This window comes from Entelurus aequoreus, linkage group LG14 (genome assembly GCF_033978785.1).
Source record: "Entelurus aequoreus isolate RoL-2023_Sb linkage group LG14, RoL_Eaeq_v1.1, whole genome shotgun sequence".
In the NCBI taxonomy this organism is placed as follows: domain Eukaryota; kingdom Metazoa; phylum Chordata; class Actinopteri; order Syngnathiformes; family Syngnathidae; genus Entelurus; species Entelurus aequoreus.
Window position 1 is genome coordinate 28,267,597 of NC_084744.1, and position 22,695 is coordinate 28,290,291.

General features: G+C 44.5%; 1 protein-coding gene and 1 pseudogene across 2 annotated transcripts in view; both read right to left on the minus strand.

The window, feature by feature from the left end:
- Positions 1–22,695, minus strand: part of LOC133664599 (oocyte zinc finger protein XlCOF6-like) — a 221,356-nt pseudogene that overhangs the window by 106,820 nt on the left and 91,841 nt on the right.
- LOC133664600 (oocyte zinc finger protein XlCOF6-like) overlaps positions 15,019–22,695 on the minus strand; it is a 191,302-nt gene continuing 183,625 nt past the window's right edge. For both annotated transcript variants that reach the window (XM_062069363.1, XM_062069362.1), the window contains one exon: positions 15,019–18,952. In XM_062069363.1, coding sequence (XP_061925347.1) covers positions 17,637–18,952 — 1,316 coding nt within the window. In that variant the 3' untranslated portion in view covers positions 15,019–17,636. The remainder of the gene's footprint in view (positions 18,953–22,695) is intronic.

The window sequence follows — 22,695 nt, forward strand, 5'->3', positions numbered from 1 at the left end:
ATAGATGGCCATCGAGAACAGGATGTTGGGGAAGAATATGGAAAGTCCCAGAAATTACCCGACAGATGACACAATGTAATAGGGTGTACACTTTGTGAACCAATGAAAAGAGCCAAACCCGAAGTGGGTTGTAAAATTTGTAAACCAATGAAAAGATGGCAACATGTAATGGGATGTATACGTTGTATCCAATGAGAAGTTAACACAATGTGATGGGCTGTACTCCGTAACCAAAAAAGGAGTTGTTTGTCTTGAAATGTACTGGCCCACTACGAAGGGTATAAAAAGGGTGCAGAAACAGCTATTATACGGGATTCGTGCCTGGACCAGCCATCGGATGGAAGACAAAGAGGACTCCTGCTTGCGTGGACAACAACTTCTCCAAAAATCCTAGAACTAATTCAATGAAAGAGACTCCTTTTCATCTGAGATCCCCCTGCTAAAAAGCAGAGAGGAAACAGATTCCGATTCTACACTCTGACGACAAGAGATTGAACTGCGATCTGACGAAGGACATCAAGGGCGTCGCCCACCAGAGCACCAGCTCTTGGTCGACGCTGGTCCTCCGGGCTTCCTCTTCTGCGGAGCAGCCAGAGCTTGGGTGTGGTCGCCCTGATCCTGCGACCTACCCCAGCTCCTTCCAAACAAAGAGACACTTTCTGGGGACTTTTTCGGACTTTCCCCAAATAACCTTGCACAGTAAGAAACGGACTGAATTCCAATTTAAAACGAATTTGAAACTACATTGATTTACAATTATATACATTTTTACAATTGTATACATTTGTACGGTTTTATGTGAATGACTATTGACGCTGTGCAACGCTTACGCTATTGAACCTACAATAAATACCATTATAAAAATACCAAGATTTTATCTTTTATTGTGCCATTATGTCCTTGACGTAAAAAGTTAGGAATCCTGTGTCTACTACAACTAGCTCTGTAAGGTTGCTCTAAGTCAATCCACTTATGGTGGTATAGCTCGGTTGGTAGATTGGCCGTGCCAACAACTTGAGGGTTCCAGGTTAGATCCCCGCTTCCGCCATCCTAGTCACTGCCATTGTGTCCTTGGGCAAGACACTTTACCCACCTGCTCCCAGTGCCACCCACACTGGTTTAAATGTAACTTAGATATTGGGTTTCACTATGTAAACGCGCTTTGAGTCACTAGAGAAAAGCGCTATATAAATATAATTCACTTCACTTCACTTACACATATGTCCTGAAGGGCGTTTATTCCCAGCCCTCAAATTTAACCTAGTCAGTTACAGGAGCCAAGATCCATTAGAGGCAAGCTATCTAAAACAGCGGGGTTTGGGGTTTGACTTGGTCTTACAAGAAAGGCTTCTCAGTTGAGTCAACCACAAAAGGAAGCGGGACAGACGCTGAACCAAAGGGTAGTTAGAACTAGGCGAATTGCCTCGCCATCCAGCTGAGTAGAGCCTCGTCGGTGGAGCAGCCTGGTAAGACCGACCGCGCCGAGAGGACAGGACCCTGTGAACGGAGAGCTGGACCTGATTCGCAAGTTCTGGGAACAACTTGTGGGTTACCACTGGAATCTAACACGTGGGGCTCGACGTAAAGAAAACGAGCCTGAAAGAAAAAGAACCCGCAATGGTCCAGGAGGATCACTGCTCGTGTGAGACGACCCGGTTATTGGAGGATCACAAAAGACTGTTTATTGACTCCAGTTGAGTGGATTGGTGCCAAGAAGACACTTAGGACACTCGGTCCGTGATATTGAACTATCAGCATATGGACAAGACAAGCGGCCGTTGTTGGAGAGCTGTGACCGACAAAGCGCCAACTGACAGCTGTGAGGAGCCTGAGAAACGCCCAACCCTCTCCCTGACTCAAAGCGCTACGAGTGGCTTGAGGGGAACAGCGACTCGACACGACAAAAACAATCCAAGACAGCGAGATGGCAGGAGTGCAGCCATCTGGCGACAGGCAACCATCAGAAGCTGAGACGCTGACGCCCGAGGTACAGTAGAGGTCCGAGGGGGAGCTGACGCCCGAGGAGACGCTGCCGCCTGAGGTGCAGTTGAGGTCAGAGGGGAAGCTTCTGGCCGAGGAGACGTTTCCGCCTGAGGTGCAGTTGAGGTCCGGGGGGAAACTGCCGCCCGAGGAGATGCTGCCGCCCGAGGTGCAGTTGAGGTCCGAGGGGGAGCTGACGCCCGAGGAGACGCTGCCGCCTGTGGTGCAGTTGAGGTCCGAGGGGAAGCTTCTGGCCGAGGAGACGTTTCCACCCGAGGTGAAGTTGAGGTCCGGGGGGAAACTGCTGCCCGAGGAGATGCTGCCGCCCGAGGTGCAGTAGAGGTCCGAGGGGGTGGTGACGCCCGAGGAGACGCTTCCGCCTGAGGTGCAGTTGAGGTCCGAGGGGAAGCTATCGCCCGAGGAGACGCTGCCGCCCGAGGTGCACAGGTCCGAGGGGCAGATGACGCTCGAGGAGACGCTTCCGCTCGAGGTGCAGTTGAGGTCCGAGGGGAAGCTGCCGCCCGAGAAGACGCTGCCTATCGAGGTGCAGTCGATGTCCGAGGGGTAGCTGACGCCCAATAGGGAGCTCCGCCCGAGGTGCAGCCACCCGATGGGAAGGTGCCACCCGAGGAGATGCTTCCGGCCGAGGTGCAGTTGAGGTCCGAGGGGAAGCTGCCGCCTGAGGTGCAGTTGTGGTCCGAGGGGAAGCTTCTGCCCGAGGAGACGCTGCCGCCCGAGGTGCAGTTGAGGTCCGAGGGGAAGCTGCTGCCCAAGGAGATGCTGCCACCCGAGGTGCAGTAGAGGTCCGAGGGGGAGCTGACGCCCGAGGAGACGCTGCCGCTCGAGCTGCAGAGGTTCAAGGGGAAGCTTCTGCCCGAGGAGACGCTTCCGCCCGAGGTGCAGTTGAGGTCCAAAGGGAAGCTGCTGCCCAAGGAGACGCTGCCGCCCGAGGAGATTCTTCCGCCCGAGGTGCAGTTGAGGTCCGAGGGGAAGCTGCCGCCTGAGGTGCAGTTGAGGTCCGAGGGGAAGCTTCTGCCCGAGGAGACGCTGCCGCCCAAGGTGCAGTTGAGGTCCGAGGGGAAGCTGCTGCCCAAGGAGATGCTGCCACCCGAGGTGCAGTAGAGGTCCGAGGGAGAGCTGACGCCCGAGGAGACGCTGCCGCTCGAGGTGCAGAGGTTCAAGGGGAAGCTTTTGCCCGAGGAGACGCTCCCGCCCGAGGTGCAGTTGAGGTCCAAAGGGAAGCTGCTGCCCAAGGAGACGCTGCCGCCCGAGGAGATGCTGCCGCCTGAGGTGCAGTTGAGGTCCGAGGGGAAGCTTCCGCCCGAGGAGACGCTGCCGCTCGAGGTGCAGTCGATGTCCGAGGGGAAGCTGACACCCGATAGGGAGCTCCGCCCGAGGGGACGCTGCCGCCAGAGGTGCAGTTGAGGTCCGAGGGGAAGCTTCTGGCCGAGGAGACGTTTCCACCCGAGGTGAAGTTGAGGTCCGGGGGGAAACTGCTGCCCGAGGAGATGCTTCCGCCCGAGGTGCAGTAGAGGTCCGAGGGGGTGGTGACGCCCGAGGAGACGCTTCCGCCTGAGGTGCAGTTGAGGTCCGAGGGGAAGCTATCGCCCGAGGAGACGCTGCCGCCCGAGGTGCACAGGTCCGAGGGGCAGATGACGCTCGAGGAGACGCTTCCGCTCGAGGTGCAGTTGAGGTCCGAGGGGAAGCTGCCGCCCGAGAAGACGCTGCCTATCGAGGTGCAGTCGATGTCCGAGGGGTAGCTGACGCCCAATAGGGAGCTCCGCCCGAGGTGCAGCCACCCGATGGGAAGGTGCCACCCGAGGAGATGCTTCCGGCCGAGGTGCAGTTGAGGTCCGAGGGGAAGCTGCCGCCTGAGGTGCAGTTGTGGTCCGAGGGGAAGCTTCTGCCCGAGGAGACGCTGCCGCCCGAGGTGCAGTTGAGGTCCGAGGGGAAGCTGCTGCCCAAGGAGATGCTGCCACCCGAGGTGCAGTAGAGGTCCGAGGGGGAGCTGACGCCCGAGGAGACGCTGCCGCTCGAGCTGCAGAGGTTCAAGGGGAAGCTTCTGCCCGAGGAGACGCTTCCGCCCGAGGTGCAGTTGAGGTCCAAAGGGAAGCTGCTGCCCGAGGAGACGCTGCCGCCCGAGGAGATTCTTCCGCCCGAGGTGCAGTTGAGGTCCGAGGGGAAGCTGCCGCCTGAGGTGCAGTTGAGGTCCGAGGGGAAGCTTCTGCCCGAGGAGACGCTGCCGCCCAAGGTGCAGTTGAGGTCCGAGGGGAAGCTGCTGCCCAAGGAGATGCTGCCACCCGAGGTGCAGTAGAGGTCCGAGGGAGAGCTGACGCCCGAGGAGACGCTGCCGCTCGAGGTGCAGAGGTTCAAGGGGAAGCTTTTGCCCGAGGAGACGCTCCCGCCCGAGGTGCAGTTGAGGTCCAAAGGGAAGCTGCTGCCCAAGGAGACGCTGCCGCCCGAGGAGATGCTGCCGCCTGAGGTGCAGTTGAGGTCCGAGGGGAAGCTTCCGCCCGAGGAGACGCTGCCGCTCGAGGTGCAGTCGATGTCCGAGGGGAAGCTGACACCCGATAGGGAGCTCCGCCCGAGGGGACGCTGCCGCCAGAGGTGCAGTTGAGGTCCGAGGGGTAGCTTCCGCCCGAGGTGCAGTTGAGGTCCGAGGGGAAGCTGCCGCCCGAGGAGACGCTGCCACCCGAGGTGCAGTCGAGAGGGAGCTGCCTAATAAAAGTCTACTAATAAAAGTCTCAATCAATCAATCAGTCACAGTTCACGTGAAGTGTTGTCAGATCTCGCGAGAGAAAACAGCAAGCATCTCTTTTGTTCAAACCGTATTTTAGTAACGGTGTATTACAAATATTTTAACAATTCTAAAGTAAAACTAAAAATGTATATGGTACATTTTCAAAATAAATACATACAAATTATTTCCGCTCTAATCTTCAAACTTTAAACTAACGAAAAAAAACACTAAAATAAATAAAGAAAAGACATATGTAACAAGAAAAATATTACAGATTACTTACCGGTATTATTTTTTCTTTGACGGTAATCGTTTTTAATAACTTTTATGTGGGAATGTGGAAGATTTCATGACGTTTGTGAGTACATTTGCCATTATTAGTATGTCTACATATATACACACTATATTGCCCAAAGTATTTGGCCACCTGCCTTTGCTCACATAGGAACTTGAAGTGCCATCCCATGGAATTGTCCAAAATGTTTTGGCATCCTGGAGCGTTCAAAGTCCCTTTCACTGGAACTAAGGGGTGTTGCGTCGACCAGCATTCCTCCAATGGGGAATTCAAATTGCAAGTCTCTCCCAGATTCTTTTTATGGCAATAAACTGATGTTTATATTCAATCAACAGGCAGTAGTTGGTATTTTGTGGTTTATTCTCAAAGCTTAGACAAACCTGAGACCAACCCAGCACCCAAGCGTTCCTTAGCCCGGTCCAGATCGGTCTGAAAACCATCACGAAAACATTCTGTTCCTCAATCTCTCCCCCCGCCCTCACGCCCGCACAGATGCCCATTGTGTCCGTTATCTCAAGTCGGCCCGAGAAGGGAAGCAGGGAGGACTCCTCTTCTCTGCCTTCTACTTCAAGGCCGTCCACAGTGCAAGCACTTTGTCATGAGACGATCAGAAAAAGGAAAAGAGTACAAGATGGAACATTAGCTATTTAAAATATGACTATAGTCATATAAAAGAAGTAACTCTTAATTATGGATAAATGTGGATATATGCATCCGTCAATTCCCCCTTCAAGATCTTCTAAAAAGATCTTCATCACTAGTTCAACACTTCTAAAGCACGCCCCTTTTTGAGCAAGCTAGCAATAAAATAAAAGCATAGCTACATGGGAGATAAATGGAGGGAGTTTATGTCAATGTCGTCATTGTCAGGGAAGGAAACTAGCAAATCTCGAAAGTCTTAAAGTCACCACTTTGTTAGACCCCCTTCAGAGACATAGCAAACCTAGAAACAGGGTGGGGTTGACTTTTGACAGCTCTAACAAAGATGCGGGTGCATGGGCGATAAAGCAACCGCATGAGGCTATAATAGCCAAGAAAACTTTAAAGGAGACTAGGGCAGACTTAATTATGTCAGTCCACCTGCCAAAGGTGGTTTAGAGCCAATCTTTAAAGGGGTCAGAGACACCGGAAACTTCAGTAAGTTCCTTAGACAGGGCTTGGAGGCCTTCTAAGGCCTTCTGAACCAAGCCATTTATGTCAGTCATCTTAAAGGGGGCGGGATAAGTGTGGGGAAAGGGGACGTCCAGCGGAACAAGCAACACAGTCACCCAGGTTTTGGCATCCACCTGAGCCACAGGTTTACCTGTACCCGCTCCTAAGGTCAAAGTTACCAGGCCTTCGGTGGTGATGTCATTAGCACGCACAGATGTGAGAGCCTTTGAAACACCACCAAGGTGGGGTGGTACTTTAGGTGCTACAGAGGGTGTAGAGGTAGTTAACGCCCTCTCAAGGACATTAATTTTAATAATTCCTTTAGAGTCTGTATCAGTCAGGTCAACCCCCAAAACAACATAAAAGGGACGATGGGCACCACTTACCATAGTATGTTGTCTGCATCCGACACCAATGGTTCAGGGTTGAGTCGTAACAAATATAGAGGTTATTACCACGGTAATACCTATTGTGTCCCCCGTAATTAATCACACTGCACAGGTCAAAAAATAAGTCTTGCTATCCCCTTTGACCCGGTCTATTTAAAGTCCGCTGTATGTTCTTAGACACTTGTCAGTCACTGTCATCAGGAAGGAAGAACTGAGACACAAAGACAGTAGAACACGCCCAAGCACCAGTCCGTCAGGGAACACTACCGGGTGTAACATCCTGCCTTTCGTCTATCAATATCAGAGTAATTTAGGTAACAAAACGGGGATAAACATCAAACTTTTCACTTAATGTAACGACACAAGTAGTTATGCTGAAAACAAGCAAGAAAAACTAAGAAACATTTAGCATACTGGATTGGTCTCACACAAGAATATACAATATAGAAGTTGAAAAGAGTAATGTAGGTAGAAAATCTCTCGTCTCCTGGGCTGAGGGGCAGATGTTGTGGCGATGTCAGCAATGACATCCCCTGGTGATCTGTCAGGTTATTTAGCAGTAGTGCAGAGGGAGAGGTGGTACCAGGTGTCCCCTCCACCAGCCAGTCGAAGGGCGTTGGACGTCCGTTCCACAACCTTGAAGGGACCAGTCCATCTGGGCTCCGTCCACTTGCGTTTGATGACCTAGATCTTGACCTTCTCAGCGGGCGGAAGGGAATCTGGAGTGGCGGGCTGTCATCCTCGTATCTGTACAGAAGAACTGGCACACAAATTCTGCAATTTTTTGTGTAAAATACCATTTTGGTTTTACGCTGAGTCCTCTTTCCATGGAGGCTGCTGGTCCTGTGAATGGCTGACCTGTATGCAACTCATAGGATGAAAAACTCAAAGGGTGGTAAAACAGTTTTATTCACAGACCTTCGAATGATCATTAACGTTAATTGCAACATGTCAATCCAATTAAATTTGGTCTGTGCACAGATTTTAGCCAATTAGTTTTTAATGTTCTGGTCCATCCTTTCAACCTTACCTTGGGACTCAGGATGGTACCCCAAACCTGTGTTCTAGTCCGAAAGCCTTTTCGACCAAGGCTAAGTGAGTATTTAAAAAAAAAAAAAAAATTTAATGGTTGCCGTTGTCTGACCTAATCTTTTTGGGGAAACCATGTCGGGGTACTTGGTCATTCACAAGTCATTTAATTACTGATATTGCATCCTCTTTTGAGGTTGTTGTTGCTTCCGGCCAACCACTGTGATTGTCAACACAAGTCAGTACGTACCTTTTCCCTTGTACCGTATTGATCATATCAGTGAAATCAAAGACTATACATGGTTCACCCTCACCTCCTCCACATTCTAAATTTGATCTACTAAACTACTATCGATGTGTAAAATCGGAGTCTGTATCCACCCTCACTCACCCCCTTCTGTTTCTGAAAAAGGACTGTGTTAGTCATACTATCACTTTCAGAAACATCTAAGAAAAAGGTCAGCTAATAGTCAAGTAGCGGAGGGCAGGTCATGTTTGAGGTCAATGATTGTCTCTTTAGCCTCTATGGTCCACTGGGGGGTGTTGTTAGGGTAGGGGACCCCTTAGCAATATCACAAATAACTGAAACTCAACTAAACCCTAACTTTTATGTAACTTATTCAATATGGTGAAAGTAACAAAATATGCTTATATTTATATTGTCACCAATACTAGAAAAATACTACCCTTATGGCGGATGCTTTAGCAATAGTATTTTGAATTTTTACCACACCTGGTGGCCCCAATAATTCATTAAGTCAAGCTCATGTTGTAGAAAGTTGACTGATGCGGACACGTTTGTCACTGAATACTTTCTATCAGACTTTTTTCTTGACGACTATTTTAATTTTCCTGAGGTAACTCTCCTGAAGGAATCAATAAAGTACTATCTATCTATCTATCTATCTATCTATCTATCTATCTATCTATCTATCTATCTATCTATCTATCTATCTATCTATCTATCTATCTATGTGTATGTAATGAGCAACTATAATTTTTTGATATGCTTAAATGTGTAATGTGTCGTTTTAGCTCAGCTGTTGTGTAGCTGCTAGTTCCTCGTATCCTACAGGTGTCTAAAGTGCAGCCCATAGTTATTTGTTTAACATAACCATGGGCTAAACCTAAACAATTGAAAACGTGGTATTTGGGTGTCGGTGTAATGTTTGGCAGCTACGCCGTGTCTTATCATTGCACCTAAGTTATTTGGTTTTGTAGGCGAGACAGAGAGCAAGGGAACAATGTGGGATATCAATTGTGTCCATCTTATATCATGCTAGCTGTTGCAAAGATAGGTCAACATGAGCAGCCACACCTTGAGTTCCAACATATATAAATAATCATAACATATGGCGACTCGGGTGGCAGAACACACGGAAGCATCTCAGCCAACAAAGGGTTTTCACCGCTAGAGCAGTTGGATGTCAGCCATTCCTGTTGTTTCAGGCTGTGGTAGTGGTGTCGCAGCTGGGTGGTTGAGCCGTCAGGTAACACCAGGAAGGTTCCTTCTGTGCGATATTGAATGTCAGGGTACAGTCTGTAAAGGAGGTCATTACCAATCTGGCAGGGTGTGTGCAGGTCAATCACGAAGGGGTGCTTTAGTGTGTGTCCCGCAATCTGAACCGGAAGTGGTTTGGTGACAGGTAACCTTCTTGTGACCCCAGCGAAGCCTTCGACCTTTAAAGAGGAAGCACACAGTTTCTTTGGTACCTCTGCATTCAGAATCGAATGGGTGGCGCCAGTGTCAATCCCGAACTGATAACATTGTCCGTTGACACTCATGTCCAGCAGGGGGCCAGTCTGTATCTCCTGCTGGGGCTCCTGCTGTGGGCGTCCTTTGCCACGCCGGTATAATGTTCGTTTGCCGGCAAACCGGGACCTTTCCTGTTCAGAAATATTCGGACATTCTCGAGCCCAGTGACCAGGCTGGTCACAGGCAAAACAGTTTCTTCCCCGGATTGACTTTGAAGCACTGTGTTGTCCACCACCCGAGTCCAACCGTCTGGTCGCACGTCTGTTGAGGATTCTTTCCTCCACCTGTTGGAACTCAAAAGCAAGGTCACCCACTGCTGAATATACCCTAGCTGATCTTTGACCTTTTGGTTCTTTTAACCTTTTATTTTCAGCGATCTGTAATTTAAGTAGTCGTTTCCTTGTTGCTCTGTCATTAGCCCTATTTTGCATGGGATGAATAAAATGTCCATGCCATATGTTGGTTTTGGCACCGTGTATATCAGGGTTAACTTTGTCCAAAGTGTTTGGCCAAAAGTTCCCTCCCTGAGGTACAGGTGGGAAAGCAAGGTCAACAATGGCTTGCATGTATGCATCGGCAAGATACTTATATTGTAGTATGTCCAAAGTGTTAATGTCATGTGTCAAAAATGTCTGCCGGAGAAAATGGTCAGACGTGTACAAGGGGTTAATTTTCGGAGGCAGGATTAATCTTAGAGGGGGCGTGTTAATACCTCTTTCTCTTGTCCCTGGAGTAGGGGGCGGTGGCCTAGTCAAAGTCTGGGCGGGTCGTTTGAATTGTCTTGCGCATGCGCGGCAGACAAAAAAAACAATCAGTCCATTCTGTGGTTTTGTCTCATTAATCATCGGTTCTTTTGCTGCATTTCGTTTTTCCACGTAATCCCCGTTTACTTTTATCATACGCCAAACTCTTAAATTCTCGAGCACCAACCCTGTTCCATTTTCACCAGCGCACACACACACACGAGCACACTCAGCAGCACACACACACACGAGCACACGTAAGCACTCCCGCACACACACTCACACACTCAGCAGCACACACACACACACGAGTACGCGTAAGCACTCACGCACACGCACACACACGCACACACATGAGCACACGCATCCAGCACACACACACACACGCACGTGTAAGCACTCACGCACACACAAGCAAGTGCCTACGGCCCTACGCACACACACACACACAGACGTAAGCACTCTCTCTGCGTTTCACTTTACCATAAAACTTCCAGTTACTTTTTTATTTTATTTTTTATTTTACCAGACGTTTGAGTTCACAACTTTTCGAGTATTGTAAACTCCCTCTTAACCCTTTCAAGGAACGTTCTCTTTTTTTTTTTTTTTTTTTTAAACTCTACCTGCTAATTCCATTGTCGACAACAGTGCATTCAATTGATTATTAAACAGTAATGATTCATCACATTTTCCCCAGCCGTCATCACATTCTTGTCTGTCACACTCCTTGTCCATTGTGTCTATTTTTCCTTAATTTTAGCGCACACTAAAGTGTCGCCGGGACCTCACAACCAGGGAATCTTTATTGTATTTATTACAAATGGCCTCCAGTCGTGGAATTTATCATATGGTACAGAAGGGCCTCCTCCCGTACGATTCTTAATTTTAACGCACACGTTAATGCCGTAGGGAACTCGCAACCAGGGAGTATTTATTGTATTTTACAAATGGCCTACAACCCATCCTTAGTTTGTGTGCACATAAAAATGTCAACAGGGAACTCACAACCAGGGAGTATTTACTGTACCATATGATGGGCATCCATCCCGTTACTCTTTTTAGGGAAGACCAAACACCCAGGGCGAGCCACACCCGACTATTTGCTTACTCGTCAGTGAAGCAGCCCGTCACGGTAATCTTGACACAATGACGTGAGTGGTATTCACAACTTTTATGCAATGGTGGCTACGGCAAAAATGCAATCAATCTATCAAAATCACCAATCTGTGCCTGGGATCAAAAAACAGTGTTTGACTTACAGACTTCAGGACAGACTCCTAACGCAGATTTTATCTAAAAAGAAAGGTTCTGCTTACCTTGAATTATGTTTTGGCCATGTGAGTCTGTCCAGAAGATTGCAAGAAGTCATCAATCAACAGCGTGCCATCTCGGACGAAGCCCCCAAATTGTTGCGTCGACCAGCATTCCTCCAATGGGGAATTCAAATTGCTAGTCTCTCCCAGATTCTTTTTATGGCAATAAACTGATGTTTATATTCAATCAACAGGCAGTAGTTGGTATTTTGTGGTTTATTCTCAAAGCTTAGAGGACAAACCTGAGACCAACCCAGCACCCAAGCGTTCCTTAGCCCGGTCCAGATCGGTCTGAAAACCATCACGAAAACATTCTGTTCCTCAATCTCTCCCCCCGCCCTCACGCCCGCACAGATGCCCATTGTGTCCGTTATCTCAAGTCGGCCCGAGAAGGGAAGCAGGGAGGACTCCTCTTCTCTGCCTCCTACTTCAAGGCCGTCCACAGTGCAAGCACTTTGTCATGAGACGATCAGAAAAAGGAAAAGAGTACAAGATGGAACATTAGCTATTTAAAATATGACTATAGTCATATAAAAGAAGTAACTCTTAATTATGGATAAATATGGATATATGCATCCGTCAGGGGCCAAGCCCAACTGCTGAAAAACCAACCCCACACCATAATTCCTACTCCACCAAATTTCACACTCGGCACAATGCAGTCCGAAATGTAGCGTTCTCCTGGCAACCTCCAAACCCAGACTGATCCATCACATTGCCAGATGGAAAAGCGTGATTCATCAGTCCAGTGAAGGCGTCTCCACTGCTCTAGAGTCCAGTGGCGACGTGCTTTACACCACTGCATCCCACGCTTTGCATTGGACTTGGTGATGTATGGCTTGGATGCTGCTGCTCGGCCATGGAAACCCATTCCATGAAGCTCTCTGCGTACTGTACGTGGGCTAATTGGAAGGTCACATGAAGTTTGGAGCTCTGTAGCAACTGACTGTGCAGAAAGTCTTTGAACTATGCGCTTCAGCATTCGCTGACACCTCTCTGTCAGTTTACGTGGCCTACCACTTGATGGCTGAGTTGCTGTTGTTCCCAAACTCTTCACTTTTCTTATAATAAAGTTGACTTTGGAATATTTAGGAGCAGGGACATTTCACAACTGGATTTGTTGCACAGGTGGCATCCAATGACAGTTCCACACTGGAAATCACTGAGGACGGCCCATTCTTTCACAAATGTTTGTAGAAATAGTCTCCATGTCTAAGTGCTTGATTTTATACACCGGGCCAAGTGATTTGGACACCTGATTCTCATCATTTAGATGGGTGGCCAAATACTTTTGGCAATATAGTGTATATATATATATTTTTTTTTCCCCCCCAGGCTCAAAGTATCCTAAATACGGCATATTATATTTTTTTAAACGCTGACTATAGAACTCCCGAACTTTCTGGGCTTTTGGTGGATGGACACGATATTACACATATCAAACTTCCAAACTCTGAAATAAGACAGTTCCTTACTAATGTGTAGATCAAATCCTAACTAAATTTCTCAGCTGTTTTTTTCCTGGAACAAAAACAAACTTCTCATTCCTCAAAGGGCAAAGGAAGTTAATTGAAAAAATAAATAAATACAGAGTTTAGGGATAGGGATGCATTATTGGCTTCTCCCCAGCATTCCATGTTTTCTGAAAGAAATACTGTTTTTAGGATTCTAAGAAACAGCAAAAAAGTGTTATTTAAGCACGATAATTGTCATGGGTAATTCATTTTATTCACAAAGGTAGATTATTAAAACCAAAAACATCCTTCATAAGCTTCCACAAATATTTATGCCATCTTCTCTCATCTATATATTGCATAAAGGTCTGGGGACATGCATATAAAACAACCTCAACACAATATTCATATTACAAAAGAGAGTAAACGAGATAATAAAATGGATTACAGAGACACAACCAATGAATCATAAAGTCACACATTTAAAGTAAATGATCTCGTATAAAAGACAACTGTTCAAATGATGAATAAAGTAAATAATAATATGCTTCCAGAAGTTACCCAGAAGATGTTTCAGATGTGAACCATTAAATATGATCTAAGAGGGATTGATGTGTACTCAAAAGCAAAAGTATGAACACATGTAAAACAAATATGTATATCATATAAAGGAGTTCATCCATGGAATCATTTACAATTAGAAATGAAAATATGTTACACTACATCAGGGGTCACCAACCTTTTTGAAACCAAGGGCTACTTCTTGGGTACTGATTAATGCGAAGGGCTACCAGTTAGATACACACTTAAATAAATTGCCAGAAGTAGCCAATTTGCTCAATTTACCTTTAACTCTGTTATTATTAATAATTAATGATATTTATCTTTGTGGAAACACTGATCATCTTAATGATTTCTCACAATAAATATATATAGAAACAGATAAATATCAATATGCAACACTTTATTTTTATATTTTCTCTAAGTGCACATTTTTCAAATTGAACATTTTCAAATGATCACTTCTAAGACAGTCTTGTGAAATCACAATATCCCATTTTAACTAGCTAGCCACTAACATTTTTTTAACAAATCATGAATTACTTTGCACCATGTTTGTACAAATAATAACTCATGTAAAATACAAACGTAAACTCTCAAATTTTTAAATCATGTCACACTTTGAACTGGACACCAAATCTGTTATCTGTTTCTTTGTCAGTTAGTGGGAAGCCTGGCATTGCATGCTGTTAACTAGTGTGTTGTACTCTGGTGTGTAACTTGACACTGCAACTCTGAGTGAGTCTTGCAGATGTGCATCAGTGAGGCGTGTTCTGTGTTTGTTCTTGATGAAGTTCATGTCAGAAAAGGCTGATTCACAAAGATAAGATTTTTCCTCATTGTTTGCGGAACCTTCTTAATCTTTTGGACATATTTTCACAGCAATCTGGCCTTAAGCTTAATTATGATAAATGTAAAATGTTAAAGATCGGAAATCTAAAGGGAACGTCCTTTCGAATGGAATGCAAAGTGTTTTGTTTATAAATTATATGCAATCTGTTGTGTTCCCTAATTTTTTTCTGTGTACATGAATGAAGGTGTGTGTTGCTGAGTCCGACTTGGACATTATCTGGACTGGGCCTGGTTTAAAAAACCCTTTAAAAAAATCTAATTTCATTGACAACCTGGTCTGTTGAAGATAAGGCCCTTTTTTTTAAAATAAAATAAAATAAGATAAGATAAATAAATAAAAAACATTTTCTTGGATAAAAAAGAAAGTAAAACAATATAAAAATAATTACATAAAAAATAGTAATTAATGAAAATGTTAGTGGACCAACAGCCTATACAATCATGTGTGCTTCAGGGACTGTGTCCCTTGCAGATGTGTTGTCTATGTTGTGGGAACCAGAATATTGGTAGCAGAAAGAAATAACCCCTTTTGTGTGAGTGGGTGTGGATGAGTGTGCATGGGGGAGGTTGTTTGGGTTGATGCACTGATTGAAAGTGTATCTTGTGTTTTTTCTATGTAGATTTAATTTAAAAAAAAAAAAAAAAAAAAAATTTTTTTTTTTTTTTTTTTTTAGAACAGGCCCGCGGGCGACTCATCTGGTCCTTACGGGCGACCTGGTGCCCGCGGGCACCACGTTGGTGACCCCTGCACTACATTATTTCAAAAACCTATTTAAATGACGTCACGCCCGGCTCACGTCTCGGAATTAAATATGCGTGGTGGTCAAGCCAGAGCCAGTTCTCAATGGGTACTTTCTTGAAAGAAAAAAAAAGCCCTATGCTTGTGTTCTTTTCGGCTGTACAAACCCTTCAAATCGCAAAAACGATTAAAGTTTCATCAGAGTTCCCCGAGAGGTAATCAAGAAAGACGACAAAATAGCACGCACGCCACTCCAAGGAAGCAGAGTGAAAGAACCCACGAGTGACCAGTTCGTAAAAGGTTTTTTGACATCTCTTTAACGTTTATTATTTCCCATTTAAATATTATCTTGATATTGTATGTATTTTTTTAACAAACAAAAACCAGAAAGTCGGGGTCAATGATACTTTGTCAGGAAAGGTAATTCTGTGTCTCCCCTCTTGTTAATTTTGTACACAAATGTGTCAAAGTACATATGACAGCAGGACAAAAATTAAATATGGTGATGATTCAGTAATTGTTAGTTTAATTGATAAGAAGTCACAGGTGCTGGTAGTCTCTGTTTGTTTACGTGGACGCGTCCTCGCAACACGCAAAGTTAAATCATGAAATGCAACCTCGCCCGAGCAAAAACTACGCATATTTATCCGAGAGAGTCTTGATACCAATGTCCCTGACCCAGACACACACAAAGAAGTTGTAGACCTCCGTGCTTTTACAAGTTTCCATCTGCTTTGTCGTGTAGAATGATGTCTGGAGCACAATAGTTCCGTATGTCTGAGAACAGCACCGACGTATAATCCCTGATATCACTCAACAAATCTTTTTTTGATCAAGTACAGGATCTATTTCGTTGCATAGTTGGATTTTTTTGCTCGTATCTGCTTTTTGCAGGAATATCTAGGCCCCTTGCATACTCGGATAGTTTGCACGCTGCCATCTTGGCTTGTTTTTCACTTCTGGGAAGAAGTCACATAACGGAATACAAGCAATATTAAAAACCCTACAAAGAATAAGTATAAAAGTCTATTAGGAATATATATAAACATAACATGTTTTTTTTATTGTATGTAACCTATTTTGTACGGTTTACTCTCACCTTTTCAGCCAAATTATGTTCATTTCAGTACACAATGTTGCATATTAATGCATGTACTTAAAGGCCTACTGAAAGCCACTACTACCGACCACGCAGTCTGATAGTTTATATATCAATGATGAAATCTTAACATTGCAACACATGCCAATACGGCCGGGTTAACTTATAAAGTGCAATTTTAAATTTCCCGCTAAACTTCCGGTTGAAAAACTCCTTTGGATATGACGTATGCGCGTGACGTAGCCAGTAGAACAGAGGTATGGCTCCCCCAATGAGGCCAATACAAAAAGCTCCGTTTTCATTTCATAATTCCACAGTATTCTGGACATCTGTGTTGGTGAATCTTTTGCAATTTGTTTAATGAACAATGGAGATTGCAAAGAAGAAAGTTGTAGGTGGGATCGGTGTATTAGCGGCTGGCTGTAGCAACACAACAAGAGGACTTACTTGGATAGCAGACTCGCTAACCGATGCTAGCCACCAACCGATGCTAGCCGCCAACCGCATCTGTGATCGGGTGAAGTCCTTCGTCGCGCCGTCGATCGCTGGAACGCAGGTGAGCACGGGTGTTGATGAGCAGATGAACGCTGGCTGGCGTAGGTGGAGCGCTAATGTTTTTAGCCTAGCTCTGTGAGGTCCGGTTGCTAAGTTAGCTTCAGCGTCATTAGCAACAGCATTGTTAACCTTCGCCAGGCTGAGAATTATTAACCGTGTAGTTACATGTCCATGGTTTAATAGTATTGTTGATCTTCTGTCTATCCTTCCAGTCAGGGATTTATTTCTTTTGTTTCTATCTGCATTTGAGACAGATGCTATCACGTTAGCTCAGTAGCTAAAGAGCTTCGCCGATGTATTGTCGTGGAGATAAAAGTCACTGTGAATGTCCATTTCGCGTTCTCGACTCTCATTTTCAAGAGGATATAGTATCCGAGGTGGTTTAAAATACAAATCCGTGATCCACAATAGAAAAAGGAGAGAGTGTGGAATCCAATGAGCCAGCTTGTACCTAAGTTACGGTCAGAGCGAAAAAAGATATGTCTTTCTCTGCATTCTAGTCCGTCACTCTAACGTTCCTCATCCACGAATCTTTCATCCTCGCTCAAATGAATGGGGTAACCGTCGCTTTCTCAGTCAGAATCGCTCTAGCTGCGTTGAAAATAATAGGAAAATATGAGGAGGTGTACAACTGACTACATCACGCTACTTCCGGTAGGGGCAAGGCTTTTTTTTTATCAGAGACCAAAAGTTACGAACTTTATCGTCGTTGTTCTCTACTAAATCCTTTCAGCAAAAATATGGCAATATCGCGAAATGATCAAGTATGACACATAGAATGGATCTGCTATCCCCGTTTAAATAAAAAAAATGTCATTTCAGTAGGCCTTTAACTGAAGAAAGTACTAATCTAAAAATATCTAATCTATAAACATTAACAAGATTGTGTTACACACACAACAATGTCATGTGTTAAATTGCTGATGTTTTTAGGAAGACAAAGTTAAAGTTATGACAGTTTATTTCAAACCCTGCAGCTTCATTTGTTGCTGCTGTTCTCACCAGCACACTTGTGTTTCTTAACCAGCGTCTTATGAGAGAACCTTTCACCACACACACTGCAACTCAGTACTTTCTTTCTTGTGTGTGTTCTCATGTGTCTTCCAAGTGTTGAACGGCCACAAAAGTTTTTGTTGCAGATCGAACAGGAATAAGGTTTTTCACCAGTGTGCACTCTCAAGTGTACTACAAATGCTGATCGGTCAGAAAAACGTCTGTTACAGATTGAACAGGAATATGGCTTTTCACCGGTGTGTGTTCTCATGTGTACTGTCAAATTTTGATTTTGTACAAATCCTTTACCACAGACTGAACAGGTAAAAGTTTTCTCTCCGGTATGTAATTTCACGTGTATTTTCAAATACCCGCTTCGCGCAAAACCTTTTCCACAGATTGAGCACGAAATCTGTTTTTCACCAGTGTGTGTTCTCATGTGTACTTTTACAGACTGTCGTTGTACAAAATCTTTACCACAAATTGAACAGGAAAAAGGTTTTTTCCCACTGTGTATTTTCATGTGTTCTTTCAAACACTGATTTTGTCTAAAACCTTTACCACAGATTGAACAGGAAAACGGTTTTTCTCCAGTGTGTATTCTCATGTGGTCTTTCAACGTATCCTTTCGTGCAAAATCTTTACCGCATTCCGAGCAGGAAAAAGGTTTTTCTCCTGTGTGTGTTCTCTTGTGTCTGTTCAGACTACAACGGCCATGAAAGGTTTTGTCACAGTGAGAACATTTAAAGTGAGTGTTGTCAGTGTGAGATGTCTTATCATCTTTAGAGTCTTCATCATCAGTGTCAGGAGAGTGTGACGTTGTGTCCTCACTATCTGATAGTGGAGCTAAGAGCTTGTCTGCTTGTGATCCTCCACAGTGGTCTCCATCAGCTTCTGTTGTCATGTGTTGTGTTGAGCTGCTGCTTGGAGGCTCCGCCTCTCTCTTCTCCTCACTTTCACCTTTGACCTCATCATCTTCACTCTTCACAGGGACACCAGTCACTGGTATCTTGGTGACATCAACCTCCTCCAGTCCTTCACGCTTCTCTCCCACCTGACTGATGCTGTGTTCCTCCTCTTCCTCTTTGACTCGGAGGGTCAGTTGGTCCCTTTCTTTTTTAATGTGCAGGGTCTCTGGCACCTCCTTTTCCTCTTTAAAGTGAGGGATCAGTGGGTCTTCCTCTTCCTTTTTATTGTGGGGGGTCTGGTCTTTCTTTTTAATGTGGGAGGGACGTGATTCCTCCTGGTCCATCTTGAAGCTCCACTTCTGTTGCTCAGGGACAAGTTGTTTTTCACAGACGTCTGCAGGACACAAGAAGAAAAACACAAGCTTTAGAAACACTAAGCTTTGCTCAGTCACATGATGCATTCAGTGCATTAACATGTTGCATTTCAGTGTTTATAAATGATAAATGGGTTATACTTGTATAGCGCTTTTCTACCTTCAAGGTACTCAAAGCGCTTTGACAGTATTTTCACATTCACCCATTCACACACACATTCACACACTGATGGCGGGAGCTGCCATGCAAGGCGCTAACCAGCAGCCATCAGGAGCAAGGGTGAAGTGTCTTTCCCAAGGACACAACGGACGTGACTAGGATGGTAGAAGGTGGGGATTGAACCCCAGTAACCAGCAACCCTCCGATTGCTGGCCCGGCCACTCTACCAACTTCGCCACGTGTTTCCCATAAACTGCCAAGATACCTGTGGCGGTGGGGCATGGCTATGGGCGTGGTCACCATGACATCATCAAGTAATTTGCATAATTGACTACAATGATATGATTTTCTCTAAAAAGGCTCAAAATATGTATACTTACTAATTAATATTAACAGTTTTGTTTTAAAGGTCCATCCATCCATCCATCCATTTTACAATATAATTACAACACTTTATGTACATATTTATATACAGATTTGAACAATAAGTCATTCACTGAAATATATTTATTAATTGTGGTTCTTACAAAAAATATATCTTATAAAATATAAAAGCTAAAATGTCTCTTAAAGCTATGCCCCTTTAATTAGTGCATACTAAATAATTTAACTTTAGCCTACTACTACAACCATATTATTTACCAGCAACATAAAGTGAAACAGAGGCAGAGGTGTCCTGCCACAGTCAGTAACAAATAAACAGAAAACAGTAGTGGTCAAATACAAATAAGGCAACAAGAGAAGTATCCTACACTTCTCTTTTGTAAAGGAAATCTGAACAGCCTACATGGGCATCTACATCAACTATATGATTTGCCTGAGAAGCTGGACAGGACAAAAAAAAAAATTCAAAAAATTCAAAAAATGTTTTTTTTAAAATTTGTGGCGGACGTAGTTATTTCGTGGCGGGCCGCCACAAATAAATGAATGTGTGGGAAACACTGCATTTACATGATTTGGTGTCCCTTGTATGCGTGTTGGCATTTGGGCCAGCTAACGGACGGGCGCTGGTTGGTCTCCATGGTTTTGTCGGTCGCGGATTTTGGTCGTTTTGATTTGATCTGGTGGTGCGATTTGGCAGACGTTGTCTTTGCTGCCTTTTGTTTGTGGTGCGGGCGCCCATGTCTGAAATAAGCAGGGGCGTCCATGATAACGATGCGGGGGGTGGCCACTATTGTTGTTGTCGGGGCTGGCTTTGTTTTCGTTTTTCGTCTTAATAGTTGGCTTGTCGGGTGTCAGCCCAGGCCTACCCTAGTACTCTGTCACAGCGTCATTCATGCCCGATGTCGTGCTGTTGCCTAGGTGTGGGCTTGTTAGAGGATGCCTACGTGAGGGGGAAACCCATTTGTCTCACACTAAAAGTATACAGCAAAGGAGAAAACTATTTGATGCTGCACAATGTGTAAATGGTATATAAAAACAGAATACATCCATTCATCCATTTTCTACTGCTTGTCCCTTTTTGGGGTCGCTGGAGTCTATCTTAGCTGCATTCGGGCTGTAGGCGGGGTACACCCTGGACAAGTCGCCACCTCATCGCAGGGCCAACACAGATAGACAACATTCACACTCACATTCACACACTAGGGCCAATTTAGTGTTGCCAATCAATTTATCCCCAGGTGCATGTCTTTGGAGGCATCATGTAAAGAAAAAAAAGCTGACATGTTGATATTATTAATTAACAAACGGACAAATATTTGTCTGTAAATATATGGATAACCTTTATCTGTAGCCTTTTTATTTTTATTAGACATTACAAATTACATGATGGTATTATGTTTACAACCCACCACAACTCTGTTTTACTCAACACAATTAATAATCGAGATTTCAATATTGATAAAAATAATCTTAATCATTATTTTGGCTGTAATCGTGCAGCCCTATGTGTAAGACTACATCTCATACATGAACACTATTTGTATCTATATGGACAAAAAGTGCAGTTATGTCTTATGGCCACCAGGTGCCATCTTTCAAAATTATTACATTTGTTTTCATTTTTGTATCTCTTATGTCCATAAAGTGCTATCTTGCACAATTTTCACATTTATTTGAGTTACTGTTTGTTGTGTTGCTTTCCATTTCTACTTGAGTTCCATGAAACAGTGTTTTTATCTAAAATAATGTTTATTCTTCAAAGGAAATCATTTTGAATGTGTCGTTTGTGTTTTTGAAATAAAGCATGGTAAAAAAATATTTCAATTTAAGTACTTTTTGAAAATGTTGAGCACATTTAAAAATATTGGATAGTAATGATAACCGGGATAATTTTAGGCACAATAACCGGGATAAGAAATGTTCATACCGTGACATCCCTATATACTACACACCGTAGGGTAGTGTTTTTCAACCTTTTTTGAGCCAAGGCACATTTTTTTCATTGAAAAAATCCAGGGGGACACTCTCCCATCCTCGTCGCCATTGTTGTGTGCCAAACTTGTCACTTATTAGCAATCTACCATTAATAATACAAACCCCGTTTCCATATGAGTTGGGAAATAGTGTTAGATGTAAATATAAACGGAATACAATGATTTGCAAATCCTTTTCAACCCATATTCCGTTGAATGCACTACAAAGACAACATATTTGATGTTCAAACTCATAAACTTTTTTTTTTTTGCAAATAATAATTAACTTAGAATTTCATGGCTGCAACACGTGCCAAAGTAGTTGGGAAAGGGCATGTTCACCACTGTGTTACATGGCCTTTCCTTTTAACAACACTCAGTAAACGTTTGGGAACTGAGGAGACACATTTTTGAAGCTTCTCAGGTGGAATTCTTTCCCATTCTTGCTTGATGTACAGCTTAAGTTGTTCAACAGTCCGGGGGTCTCCCAGGTGCTATTTTAGGCTTCATAATGCGCCACACATTTTCAATGGGAGACAGGTCTGGACTACAGACAGGCCAGTCTAGTACCCGCACTCTTTTACTATGAAGCCACGTTGATGTAACACGTGGCTTGGCATTGTCTTGCTGAAATAAGCAGGGGCGTCCATGGTAACGTTGTTTGGATGGCAAAATATGTTGCCCCAAAACCTGTATGTACCTTTCAGCATTAATGGCGCCTTCACAGATGTGTAAGTTACCCATGTCTTGGGCACTAATACACCCCCATACCATCACACATGCTGGCTTTTACACTTTGCGCTTATAACAATCCGGATGGTTCTTTTCCTCTTTGGTCTGGAGGACACGACGTCCACAGTTTCCAAAAACAATTTGAAATGTGGACTCGTCAGACCACAGAACACTTTTCCACTTTGTATCAGTCCATCTTAGATGAGCTCAGGCCCAGCGAAGCCGACGGCGTTTCTGGGTGTTGTTGATAAACGGTTTTCGCCTTGCATAGGAAAGTTTTAACTTGCACTTACAGATGTAGCCACCAACTGTAGTTATTGACAGTGGGTTTCTGAAGTGTCCCTGAGCCCATGTGGTGATATCCTTTACACACTGATGTCGCTTGTTGATGCAGTACAGCCTGAGGGATGGAAGGTCACGGGCTTAGCTGCTTACGTGCAGTGATTTCTCCAGATTCTCTGAACCCTTTGATGATATTACGGAGCGTAGATGGTGAAATCCCTAAATTCCTTGC